At 38.5% G+C, this 15213-nt stretch overlaps 1 protein-coding gene across 1 annotated transcript; it reads right to left on the bottom strand.

The window, feature by feature from the left end:
• Positions 1-7063: 7063 nt before the first annotated feature.
• On the bottom strand, positions 7064-8071 carry LOC132547773 (olfactory receptor 11A1-like). The gene has a single exon (XM_060211573.1). It carries the CDS (start codon positions 8069-8071, stop codon positions 7064-7066), a length of 1008 nt encoding a protein of 335 aa, XP_060067556.1.
• Positions 8072-15213: the final 7142 nt, after the last annotated feature.

Below are 15213 nucleotides of genomic sequence, written 5' to 3'. Positions count from 1 at the left end.
TCGGATGTTGGAAAAAGCGTTGATAAAAAATTAGGAGTCCTCTTCACCCAGGAATGCCGGGTTCAACCCAAATTTGACCAAAATCCAACCATTCCAACCGAAGAAATTTTTTTCAAGTAATTGCTCTATTTCCGCTATTGTCATTGGACCTAACCCCGTTGTTCCATATAGACTAGGCCCACCGCAATATAAGATTGAGTCTCTAATTCGCTTTGAATTTCCACTTTTGGGTCCCGCCATGCTGCGAAGGAGCGGGGGTTATGCACAAAGGATGCTCCGGACCAAATTTAGTCGTTCATGACTAGTAACGATTTGTAAAAAATGTTGATAACGGACGACACGGCATATGGTAACCGGTCCTTTAGACCAGATGAGACAGCAAAGTTTCAGGAGAGTATATATAGATGCACTCTCATTTTTCATTCTCTGACATCGCGGCACACAACCACCCGGGAAATGATCGTTGATTAGTTTTGTTTAATGCAGTCTTGTGCACGTTACTATTAGTGAAACCGACAAGTTGTGAATTACCTAGAGGTATCTATAATATATGTTCCAGAAAAAAGTGGACGTCAATAATTTAGACTCCTACGCACGAAGTGAAATGTGTTTATGAATTGAAAATAACCGTAATGAAATGCTCCTGGGAAGATAAATTGCGTTTGAAATGGTAACTTTGTAAGAAATATTAATTACTTCACTTTTGATTTTTTTAAAAAAAAATTTTAATTAGTAGAGGACTGGTAAATACGAACGGTTCTTCCAAGATGGTAGTCTGGCTATCTGAATGTTTTCGGTAGTTTTGGATTTTGGAATGAATGAAAAATTTCATATGAAAGCTTTCCACCACGACCCAAACCGAATGGATAGTTAATCCTCATGTGAAATTGAGATACTTTACAAAACAGTACCACAATAAAAACGTTAAGTATTTTATAATATTCTGAATACTTCAGCTAACAGAATCATATCAATATATCAAATATCTGGTGAAATCGGCAGCTAAATGTTTGTGATTAGGTGGCTTACGTATGCATCACTCCCGCCATGTCGTGTCCTAGTACACAGATCCATGCTGGGACGAGAGCATCACTCCCGGCATGTCGCGTCCTAGTACACAGATCCATGCTGGGACGAAAGCATCACGCCCGGCATGTCGCGTCCTAGTACACAGATCCATGCTGGGACGAGAGCATCACTCCCGGCATGTCGCGTCCTAGTACACAGATCCATGCTGGGACGAGAGCATCACTCCCGGAATGTCGTATCCTAGTACACGGATCCATGCTGGGACGAGATCATCACTCCCGGCATGTTGTGTCCTAGTACACAGATCCATGCTGGGACGAGAGTATCACTCCCGGCATGTTGTGTCCTAGTACACAGATCCATGCTGGGACGAGAGTATCACTCCCGGCATGTTGTGTCCTAGTACACAGATCCATGCTGGGACGAGAGCATCACTCCCGGCATGTTGTGTCCTAGTACACAGATCCATGCTGGGACGAGAGTATCACTCCCGGCATGTTGTGTCCTAGTACACAGATCCATGCTGGGACGAGAGTATCACTCTCGCCATGTCGTTTCATTGTAAACAGATCCATGATGGGACGAGAGCATCACTCCCGGCATTTCGCGTCCTAGTACACAGATCCATGCTGGGACGAGAGCATCACTCCCGGCATGTCGCGTCCTAATACACGGAACCATGCTGGAACGAGCTGGGACGAGTGTATCACTCCCGGCATGTTGTGTCCTAGTACACAGATCCATGCTGGGACGAGAGCATCACTCCCGGCATGTTGTGTCCTAGTACACAGATCCATGCTGGGACGAGAGTATCACTCCCGGCATGTTGTGTCCTAGTACACAGATCCATGCTGGGACGAGAGTATCACTCTCGCCATGTCGTTTCATTGTAAACAGATCCATGGTGGGACGAGAGCATCACTCCCGGCATGTCGTGTCCTAGTACACAGATCCATGCTGGGACGAGAGCATCACTCCCGGCATGTCGCGTCCTAGTACACAGATCCATGCTGGAACGAGAGCATCACTCCCGGCATGTCGCGTCCTAGTACACAGATCCATGCTGGGACGAGAGTATCACTCCCGGCATGTCGTGTCCTAGTACACAGATCCATGCTGGAACGAGAGCATCACTCCCGGCATGTTGTGTCCTAGTACACAGATCCATGCTGGGACGAGAGTATCACTCCCGCCATGTTGTGTCCTAGTACACAGATCCATGCTGAGACGAGAGTATCACTCCCGCCATGTTGTGTTCTAGTACACAGATCCATGCTGGGACGAGAGTATCACTCCCGCCATTTTATGTCCTAGTACACAAATCCATCATGGGACGAGAGTATCACTCTCGTCATGTCGGGTCATTGTAAACAGATCTATGCTGGGACGAGAGTATTACTCCCGCCATGTCGTGTCCTAGTACACAGATCCATGCTAGCACGAGATTATCACTCCAGACAAATTGTGTCCTTGTAAACAGATCCATGCTTGTACGAGAGTGTCACTCCCACCATGTTGTGTCCTAGTACATATCGATGCTGTGACGGGATTATCACTCCCGCCATGTTGTGTCCTAGTACACAGATCCATGCTGAGACGAGAGTATCACTCCCGCCATGTTGTGTTCTAGTACACAGATCTATGCTGGGACGAGAGTATCACTCCCGGCATGTTGTGTTCTAGTACACAGATCCATGCTGGGACAAAATTATCACTCCCGCCATTTTGTGTCGCAGTACACAAATCCATACTGGGATGAGATTATCACTCCCGCCATGTTGTGTCTTAGTACACCAATCCATCCTGGGACGAGATTGTCATTCCCGCCATGTTGTGTCCTAGTACACAGATCGATGCTGGGACGAGAGTATCACTCCCGCCATGTTGTGTCCTAGTACACAGATCCATGCTGGGACGAGATTATCACTCCCGCCATGTCGTGTCCTAGTACACAGATCCATGCTGGGACGAGAGCATCACTCCCGCCATGTCGTGTCCTAGTACACAGATCCATGCTGGTCCGAGAGTATCACTCCCGCCGTGTTGTGTCATAGTACACAGATCCATGCATAAACGAGAATATAATTCCCATCATATTGTGTCCTAGTACACAAATCCATGCTTGGACGAGAATGTCACTCCCACCATATAGCGTCCTAGTACAGATCCATGCTGTGACGGGATTATCACTCCCGCCATGTTGTGTCCTAGTACACAGATCCATGCCGGAACGAGAGTATCACTCCCGCCATGTTGTGCCCTTGTAAACAGAGCCATGCCGGAACGAGAGTATCACTCTCGCCATGTTGTGTTCTAGTACACAGATCCATGCTGGGACAAAATCATCACTCCCGCCATTTTGTGTCGCAGTACACAAATCCATCCTGGGACGAGAGTATCACTCCCATCATGTTGTGTCCTAGTACACAGATCCATGCTGGGACGAGAGTATCACTCCCATCATGTTGTGTCTTAGTACACAGATCCATGCTTGGACGAGAGTATCACTCCCATCATGTTGTGTCTTAGTACACAGATCCATGCTTGGACGAGAGTATCACTCCCGCCATGTGGTGTCTAGTTCCCAGATCCGTAGTTCCGTACAATGATTTTCAGCATGTGATTCTCTAATCTATAGATCCATGCTGGGATGACTGTGTCACCCTGGTAGTGACATATTCTCGATAACATATCCGTATATCGACGCGTGTATCAACATATTGGTTTTCCGATGACGAAAAACCTGTCAATTAATCAATCGTGTTAAACAGATTCGCAAGAGGACACCCATCGTTTTGTGGCCTAGTTAACATTATCAAAAAAGTATTCAATAATAATAACAAAAAGAATAGAAAACGACCTGCATGCTTTATTTAATTAGTTAAGTAAGTTGTGTTAGCTATGTTGAAATTAACTGTAACAAGACTAATTCATCCAATCAAATATTCATTTGTCGCCTAAAGCTAATAATGGGAAACGAGCATTTATCGTCTCTCGTTCTATGGTTAATTAATTCGAACCAGACAGCTCTCCTGTCAGGTTACGGTAGAGCTATTACAGTGTTAAGTACTGTTATTATCACATATTTTCTCTCATTTGGAAGCTAAGGACGCTGACTTCTTGTCACCCTGCCTTTCTGTGAGCATGGTCACATACCCTGCATATGCCGATTAAAATGTGGAGTCAGTTTTTTGCTCATTAGATCAAACTTTTGGATTATATAACTCATTGATGTATGCTTTCGACATAAAGTGAAACAATATTCCCAGGAAGAGCGGTTCATGGCAATAACAGAAAAAGTCCTAGAGGTTTTTATGTATGCAAACTCATCGACATAACTGTAGTGTATATTTAAACTAATAATGGCCATGGATTTATTTGTTGGTTTGGTGCTAATTTGTATGACTCTTCGTTGTTCTGTCGCGAACGACATGTATTTCTCTATGAGCCGAGGGAATACGTCCATAAAAAAGGATTCTTTCGTTCCTTTGAAAACATATGGCGTCTTACAATGTATTAGAGAATGTCTCCTAAGGCGAACATGTACTGTGATGTCGTTAAATGTGCCACATCTGGATTGTCTTCTGAGCAAAGGCGACGTCAAAAATTACAAATACCCGTTCTACGTGACGTCACAAAAAAACTTATTAACCGTTCAGGACTCTTCGCTGTTAAGGAGCTGTGCTAATCACAACTGTAAAGATGGAGAAAGGTGTGTAGTTCTATCAAGTGGAGGAATTGTTTGCATCATCACAGAATGTCCAGACTTTAACCCTGAAATAAAATCTAGAGGCCCGTCAAAACATTACCGCCATGTCGGTAATGTGATCAAATACGGTTGTTTTGAGGGTTTTATGATGCTAGGAATTTCAACAATGACATGTTTAGCTAATGGATCCTGGACACCTTCAAGTTGCACGAAATGTCCAGGAAATTATACATCTGTAGCGGATTCGGCATTCTGTTACTTAATTCCTACTTATATACTGAATTACACCGGGGCTGTACAAAGCTGCCAAGAGATTGGAGGGTCTCTAGTGAAAATAGATAACCAAGACAAGCTGGATAAATTGATAACCGCTGTGAATGAATCAGAAGCAACTTATTATCTTGCCGACGGAAGGTTAACAGATTCTGGAACATACGAATTCTCTGACGGATCAGTAATGACTTTTCCTGTTCCTACAGTTGCCCCAACAATGGATACAGGGACACATGGCGATTGTTTGATGTTGTCAAAACATAGCAACCTCCTGCTCATATCTTCGGACTGTGGTGAAGCATTTCATTTCATATGCGAAATCACCATTGTATAGTATTACACGTGAATCAGTGTCAGTAACACGTTTATTAACCTCTACTGTAGAGTTCGAAATGGTTAGCGGTTATATTTCAGACCTCTACTGTAGAGTACAAAACGGTTAGCGGTTATATTTCAGACCTCTACTGTAGAGTACAAAACGGTTAGCGGTCATATTTTCGACCTCTACAGTATTGTATTAAATGCTTCACGGTTATTCTCATACCTCTACAGAGTTGTATGTAATGGTTAGCAGTAATTTTCATATCTCTACAGTATTGTATGAAATGGTTACAAAACGGTTACAGTATATAATTTAGCAGTAATTTTCATATCTATACAGTATTGTATGAAATGGTTAGCAGTAATTTTCATACCTCTACAGTATTGTATGAAATGGTTAGCAGTAATTTTCATATCTCTACAGTATTGTATGAAATGGTTAGCAGTAATTTTCATACCGCTACAGTATTGTATGAAATGGTTAGCAGTAATTTTCATATCTCTACAGTATTGTATGAAATGGTTAGCAGTAATTTTCATACCTCTACAGTAATGTATGAAATGGTTAGCAGTAATTTTCATATCTCTACAGTATTGTATGAAATGGTTAGCAGTAATTTTCATACCGCTACAGTATTGTATGAAATGGTTAGCAGTAATTTTCATATCTCTACAGTAATGTATGAAATGGTTAGCAGTAATTTTCATATCTCTACAGTATTGTATGAAATGGTTAGCAGTAATTTTCATATCTCTACAGTATTGTATGAAATGGTTAGCAGTAATTTTCATATCTCTACAGTATTGTATGAAATGGTTAGCAGTAATTTTCATATCTCTACAGTATTGTATGAAATGGTTAGCAGTAATTTTCATATCTCTACAGTATTGTATGAAATGGTTAGCAGTAATTTTCATATCTCTACAGTATTGTATGAAATGGTTAGCAGTAATTTTCATATCTCTACAGTATTGTATGAAATGGTTAGCAGTAATTTTCATATCTCTACAGTATTGTATGAAATGGTTAGCAGTAATTTTCATATCTCTACAGTATTGTATGAAATGGTTAGTTGTATTTTTTGAAGATTAAACCTTTGTGGTCTTTTTTTTATATATATTTCCTATGGTATTCACATTACAACGTGTTAATGTCCCTGTATGTCATTCTGAAAACAATTTCAGGGCGAAATAAACATTTGATGAATTTAATGAAACGTGTCTCATACTTTCTTTTATTTTACCAAACCTCTAACATCTCAAAAAACAAAACAAAACATGTAACGGATTTCATCACACTCAGCATATCAAATGTAAATGCTTTTTTTAATCATCTGAATAATAATTATACAAATATGTGAACATAATTCAATCTCCAAGTCAATAAAACCAGGGCAAAACAGGAACAAAACAGAGATTCCTGCCAAAATACCAGGAAAATAAGAGGATATTCAACCTAGCATTGGTTTTGTTAATAAAAAGTTAAAAAAAAACTGATTAGAAATCACAAGGCTGTTGGATGAAATCTAAGACTTCATAGGAATAACAAAAGCACCTCCCACCAATACAATCTTTCTAGTTTTAGCTGGGACAGAATTAGCCAAATGTGATGACAATGAGACACATGGCATTGCGTCATCGATTGTACTTGTTACTACTGACCAGAGATTTCAGTAGGCTTACTGGACAAAAGGCTTTGCTAAATGATTGTTATTTCTAATATTATCAGAACTACCTGGAAGTATCAGTAGGCTTGCAGGGACAAAAGGCTTTTCTAAGTACTTGTCTAACTTTTCTGATCCTACAAACGTACAGAAACGGATTGACAGCAGAATTGCACAAAGTCATTAAGCAAGTAAATATCCTTGTCGATCTACTAATTACAATTATTTCCAGTCCTTCTAAAAATATTATCATGACGAGTGGTCCGCTGAGAACGAGCAAATTCACCACAATCAGCCCTGTTGTTATGATCACCTGCTTCTCGTAGATATGACGAATGGTGTTCCTTTCTTGCACGTGGATCGAACAGGACTGGGAGGCGTTGCCACTAGGGTCCACCACACACACTTGCGGGTAATTGTGTGTCCGTTTTGAACGGTTTTTAAACATTACCATGGTAGAAATGTATAGACACGGTGTGCTGATAAGGAGAGGTAAGTTGAGAAAGGCAACGGCACTTACAAATGCTTTATGCCTTGGATATGCCGTTAAAGAACAATAAGAAATATGGTCCGCGCGCATGAAAATAATGACCAGTGTCCCTACATACCCGTGGATAAAGACCCAGGTACCAAACGTTACCATGTATCGATAGTTCTTACTAAACAATTGATATCGGGTGTGGTTAACAACGGCCATGTATCTATCGATACATATCAGGAATGTGTGCGCGAGAGACTGATCAATACCAACTGTGATCAAGTAATACATCAAGCTACAGTAGTGTGTGTTCATGGTCAGTTCCTTTATGACGTAATTGAACACAAACAACCAGCCAGCGATACTGAGGACAAGGTCACTCAAACATAGCCACAGAATGAACTCTATCCTGTAGTTCTTTCGAATCTGGTGCTCGCACAGGAGAATAGTGAGTACTAGTAGATTGGTAGAGGTTGCCACAGCACACGTCACAATGACAATTATCAAAGGGGCCAGCTTCACCTCACTTGAATTCCTCAACAATTCCGTTGAATTGGATGACGTCACATCCCAGTTTGTTTCGTCACTCTCGTTCATGCTTCACTGAGAAACTGCGAGTGCAAGAAAAAAGGCCTTTTATAACAGGTTACAGTATAATAAAATAAAATTTTAACGAACAGGAATTGATTAAAATATCTTTGTCATTTTCTAACATATGTAATAATTATGCAATGCAACTGATAGTGTCATATCGACGGTACTAGGTGACTGATGTCATATCGACGGTACTAGGTGACTGGTGTCATATCGGCGGTACTAGGTGACTGGTGTCACATCGACAGTACTATTTGACTGGTGTCACATCGACGTTACTAGGTGACTTGTCTCATATCGACAGTACTAGGTGACTGGTGTCATATCGACGTTACTAGGTGGCTGGTGTCATATCGACAGTAATAAGTGACTGGTGTCATATCGACGTTACTACTTGACTGGTGTCATATCGAGAGTACTAGGTGGCTGGTGTCATATCAACGTTGCTAGGTGACTGGTGTCATATCGACCGATATCGACAGTACTAGGTGACTAGTGTCATATCGACAGTACTAGGTACTAACTACTGTTGTAGGTACTGATCTCACCACTAACTACTGTTGTAGGTACTGATCTCACCACTAACTACTGTTGTAGGTACTGATCTCACCACTAACTACTGTTGTAGGTAGCGATCTCACCACTAACTACTGTGGTAGATACTGATCTTACCACTATCTCCTAATTACCTTTACTAACTATTGTATGGTAGATAATTTTCATCTTACAGCATTGTATCTGGTTGTCCTAATTACTGTCTTTACCTTACAGTATTGTATGAAATGGTTAGCGGTAATTTTCATACCTCTACAGCATTGTATGAAATGTATGACCTTTAATGGTTAGCGGTAATTTTCATACCTCTACAGTATTGTATGAAATGGTTAGCAGTAATTTTCATACCTCTACAGTATTGTATTAAATGCTTCGCGGTTATTCTCATAACTCTACAGAATTGTATGTAATGGTTAGCAGTAATTTTCATATCTCTACAGTATTGTATGAAATGGTTAGCGGTAATTTTCATACCTCTACAGCATTGTATGGAATGGTTAGCAGTAATTTTCATACCTCTACAGTATTGTATGAAATGGTTAGCAGTAATTTTCATATCTCTACAGTATTGTATGAAATGGTTAGCAGTAATTTTCATATCTCTACAGTATTGTATGAAATGGTTAGCAGTAATTTTCATATCTCTACAGTATTGTATGAAATGGTTAGCAGTAATTTTCATATCTCTACAGTATTGTATGAAATGGTTAGCAGTAATTTTCATATCTCTACAGTATTGTATGAAATGGTTAGCAGTAATTTTCATATCTCTACAGTATTGTATGAAATGGTTAGCAGTAGTTTCATATCTCTACAGTATTGTATGAAATGGTTATCAGTAATTTTCATATCTCTACAGTATTGTATGAAATGGTTAGCAGTAATTTTCATATCTCTACAGTATTGTATGAAATGGTTAGCAGTAATTTTCATATCTCTACAGTATTGTATGAAATGGTGAGCAGTAATTTTCATATCTCTACAGTATTGTATGAAATGGTTAGCAGTAATTTTCATATCTCTACAGTATTGTATGAAATGGTTAGCAGTAATTTTCATATCTCTACAGTATTGTATGAAATGGTTAGCAGTAATTTTCATATCTCTACAGTATTGTATGAAATGGTTAGCAGTAATTTTCATATCTCTACAGTATTGTATGAAATGGTTAGCAGTAATTTTCATATCTCTACAGTATTGTATGAAATGGTTAGCAGTAATTTTCATATCTCTACAGTATTGTATGAAATGGTTAGCAGTAATTTTCATATCTCTACAGTATTGTATGAAATGGTTAGCAGTAATTTTCATATCTCTACAGTATTGTATGAAATGGTTAGCAGTAATTTTCATACCTCTACAGTATTGTATGAAATGGTTAGTTGTATTTTTTGAAGATTAAACCTTTGTGGTCTTTTTTTTATATATATTTCCTATGGTATTCACATTACAACGTGTTAATGTCCCTGTATATCATTCTGAAAACAATTTCAGGGCGATAGTTTTAGCTGGGATAGAATTAGCCAAATGTGATGACAATGAGACACATGGCATTGCGTCATCGACAAGTAAAATGTTACTTGTTACTACTGACCAGAGATTTCAGTAGGCTTTGCTAAATGATTGCTATTTCTAATATTATCAGACCTACCTAGACGTTTCAGTGGGCTTGCAGGGACAAAAGGCTTTGCTAAATGATTGCTATTTCTAATATCATCAGAACTACCTGAAAATATCAGTAGTTTTGCAGGGACAAAAGGCTTTTTTTAAGTACTTGTCTAACTTTTCTGATTCTACAAACGTACAGAAACGGATTGACAGCAGAATTGCACAAAGTCATTAAGCAAGTAAATATCCTTGTCGATCTACTAATTACAATTATTTCCAGTCCTTTTAGAAATATTATCATGACGAGTGGTCCGCTGAGAACGAGCAGATTCACCACAATCAGCCCTGTTGTTATGATCACCTGCTTCTCGTAGATATGACGAATGGTGTTCCTTTCTTGCACGTGGATCGAATAGGACTGGGAGGCGTTACCACTAGGGTCCACCACACACACTTGCGGGTAATGGTGTGTCAGAAATAGTGAAAACAAAATAGTACGGCCATATTCCAAGCTTGTTGTCTGTCGGCCATATCATTTTTCCGACCAATCCCAAAATCTGACTATGACAAACTCAGAATGATCTATCAGGTACTAAAAATAGCATTGATAAACTAATTCCGTTAAAATCATAAATTGCTGATTATCGCGATTTTGTTTTTCGGACCAGACCCAAAATGAGACAATGCACAATTAGGGACCAAGAAGAACTTTCACATGAAATTTGTGAACGATTCATCCAGTACTTCTCAAGAAATAGCGATAACACAAGAATGATGGAACAACTGGCGGACGGACAACGAACGAAGGACGATTTGAACAACCATCCATCAAATGATGGCTGGCTTAAAACTGGTAAATAATAGAGATTAAATTGTTTCATACTTGATGATAATGTATCAATATACACTTCTCTTGTTTATCAGAATATATTCTGAAATACTCATAATATTATATTTTCAACATTACACCGTTTATTTTTTCTAGATATTCAATGAATTATACTCACCAAACACTGGTACGTAATATCATCAGAACAATTCCGCGGGAGTATCTCCTGGTCCTGATCCGCAGCTAAACCGCCAAGAATTCGCGTCGTAACTACAACAATAGCTATATATTTAAGCACTGGTGACAGCATGATATCATCCTCACTAGTGGAAAACAGCAACAGTGTCAATCATTTAGTTCAATTAGAATATAGATGAGGTGTGAATTGTTATTACTTATATACAAACCTATACCAACACCTCACCACAGACAGTCCATACTTATATACAGACCTATACCAACACCTCACCACAGACAGTCCCTACTTATATACAGACCTATACCAACACCTCACCACAGACAGTCCATACCTATATACAGACCTATACCAACACCTCACCACAGACAGTCCATACTTATATACAGACCTATACCAACACCTCACCACAGACAGTCCCTACTTATATACAGACCTATACCAACACCTCACCACAGACAGTCCATACTTATATACAAATATAACAAGAGAAAAAAAAACCATATATTTTGATAATTTTACGCCTTTCAGAAAAAATGTCAGATTCATGGATAATTTTACTTCATCTATACAACTGTACCCAATATCAGATATAAACAACAGATACAGGGATAATTTTACTCCATCTATACAACTGTACCCAATATCAGATATAAACAACAGATACAGGGATAATTTTACTCCATCTATACAACTGTACCCAATATCAGATATAAACAACAGATACAGGGATAATTTTACTCCATCTATACAACTGTACCCAATATCAGATATAAACAACAGATACAGGGATAATTTTACTCCATCTATACAACTGTACCCAATATCAGATATAAACAACAGATACAGGGATAATTTTACTCCATCTATACAACTGTACCCAATATCAGATATAAACAACAGATACAGGGATAATTTTACTCCATCTATACAACTGTACCCAATATCAGATATAAACAACAGATACAGGGATAATTTTACTCCATCTATACAACTGTACCCAATATCAGATATAAACAACAGATACAGGGATAATTTTACTCCATCTATACAACTGTACCCAATATCAGATATAAACAACAGATACAGGGATAATTTTACTCCATCTATACAACTGTACCCAATGTCAGATATAAACAACAGATACAGGGATAATTTTACTTCATCTATACAACTGTACCCAATATCAGAAAAAAACTACAAATACAGGGATAATTTTACTTCATCTATACAACTGTACCCAATATCAGAAAAAAACCTACAGATACAGGGCTAATTTTACTCCATCTATACAACTGTACCCAATATCAGATATAAACAACAGATACAGGGATAATTTTACTCCATCTATACAACTGTACCCAATATCAGAAAAAAACCTACAGATACAGGGATAATTTTACTTCATCTATACAACTGTACCCAATATCAGAAAAAAACCTACAGATACAGGGATAATTTTACTCCATCTATACAACTGTACCCAATATCAGAAAAAAACCTACAGATACAGGGATAATTTTACTTTATCTTTACAACTGTACCCAATATAAGAAGAAAAAAACCAGATATATTGACAATTGTACCAAGTGTATGTCAAATATTTGCTTTTTACTCGTGTGTATGAGACCCGCCCTGTCTGTAACATTAAGACTCGATACTTTCGTGTTTTTAGTCAATACAACAGAATAAGATTGCAATCTGTTACCTACACTACGAGGCTAAACAAATCGTATTTCATTGTTAAACTGTCCCAGATGTCGTCATAAATCTAGAAATGCTACTATCATAATTAGTTGTGGTGTTTGCCATGAAATATCACTGGAATAAAGCGTATTAAACAACATATCCCGACATCACAAAATATGTTATTTATCCATCGATATATGTTATATTGGATATTGCTTCAATGTTGTCTGAATCCGTACCAAACATACAACTCTTTTGGCCTCATTTTGAGATATCATACAGACGCTTGTTCGATTTTCTTACAATAATATCTGAACCTGTACATAATGTAGGATTTAAGCTTCTGTGTGAACCTGACCTGTAAAAACATGACAGCCAACATGTATGAAAGATGTCGAGGAGTGCAACCTCTTACACACTCTTAGACACAAGCTATATTGGTGGGTAATTGGAGGCCAATTAGGAAGCAATACAGATTGATATCCGGAACGGACCCTCGAACCTGTCATTTAAATATAGAGTAACATGTCATCGAAACGACACAAAAACATCGAACTTTTAATTAGTTTTGGTCTCAGACAATTTTGTTGTTAACCAGTTTATATATATTCAGAATAGACGGATGTCTAGCAAAAACATGAACCGTTGGAGCAAGGCCTTGCTTGTGGGATTTCATCTTTCTTTTCTAATGATCGAAGGTAAATATAATTTAAAACGCCAAAATATATACGTACGTATTTTTTGCCTTTTAAAATTACAATGAACGAGTAAGTTGTCATCAGCTTATAACAAATAAGTGCTTATCATTTAAATAGTTTCAGTTGTGATATACCAGATATCAACAGTAGGGTTATGCTATATAATATTACACTTTATGTGTGAAGTTCATTAGTATTCACGGTTACGTTCTACAGAAATAATACAATGACGTCACCACAGTTGAAGGTAACATTTTATAATATAATGACGTCACTACAGTTGATGGTAACTTTCTATAATATAATGACGTCACTACAGTTGACGGTAACTTTCTATAGTATAATGACGTCACCACAGTTGAAGGTAACATTTTATAATATGATGACGTCACCACAGTTGACAGTAACTTTCTATAGTATAATGACGTCACTACAGTTGATGGTAACTTTCTATAATATAATGACGTCACTACAGTTGACTGTAACTTTCAATAGTATAATGACGTCACCACAGTTGAAGGTAACATTTTATAATATAATGACTTCACTACAGTTGACGGTAACTTTCTTTAGTATAATGATATCGTAAAATCTTTTGAGTTCTGGAGTATTTACAAATTCATTTGTTGATTGCAGTCATGTTGACCAATGCTGATTCGTCGGATATTGTCATAGTCAGCACCATACCATCTTTAGGAAGTACATCGTTGTGGACAAGCGTGGTTGATGACCACCCTCGATCTACCCCGACGCTTGCAGTTACGCCATCGTTTGTATCCATCGGGCCTCTCTCTGAGTCTATTTCTCTCAAGGATATGCTGAGCGCGTCTGCTACTTTCCGTGTGCTGAAGACTGAGATCTCTACGAGGGTATCCGAAATTATCAATCAAACATCAGTGATAACTTGGACCAACAGAAAATCAAAAACAACTTCCCACCTTTTGAATAGTGTTAGTATACCAACTAGTATAGGTTTGAAACAAGATCCGGTCACAGATCAGAACTTTGAAAATGTTGGCAGTATTGTAGAAATCAGTAATCAAATAATCAGTGCTACGTCATCAAAAACATCACTTAAATCTGCATCGTCATCCTTTGTGAAGTTATCACACAGCCTTAATTACCCAGGAGGGTCAAATGTTATAGTGTCTATCAACAACAGTCTCACACTGGTGACGTCATCCTCGCCGCCTCTCTTTCGGTCCAATAATCATCAAATAAGCAGCATTTCATCTCAGGATCTATATCAAGGTAAGATAACATACATCGTCATATGACGGGAAAGCCCGCCGAATTCTGTGTACTTTTAAATAGGTCATGTCCTGTGTGTTTTTGTTATCAACTGATCGCTGAATTATAGTTGATGACGTCAACATCACTGATAACCCAATAACAGGTGTGATGTCACACGCACTAAATTTTATGAAATTAGGTCGTTAAGGATCAATGATGAGGAGGATAAGACCAGGTGTTCCGGACGAATAAGCGTCTTCTGCTTCATCGTCGGCAGACGAACGAGTATCACACTAACTTCCTATAACGATCATAAACACCAATCTATCGAGACCCA

Source organism: Ylistrum balloti, unplaced genomic scaffold (genome assembly GCF_031769215.1).
Source record: "Ylistrum balloti isolate Yb309-2 unplaced genomic scaffold, AGI_CSIRO_Ybal_v1 Utg369976, whole genome shotgun sequence".
NCBI classification, from domain to species: Eukaryota; Metazoa; Mollusca; class Bivalvia; order Pectinida; family Pectinidae; genus Ylistrum; species Ylistrum balloti.
Note: the sequence above shows the minus strand (reverse complement) of the source record. Positions and strands in the feature narration are given on the sequence as shown.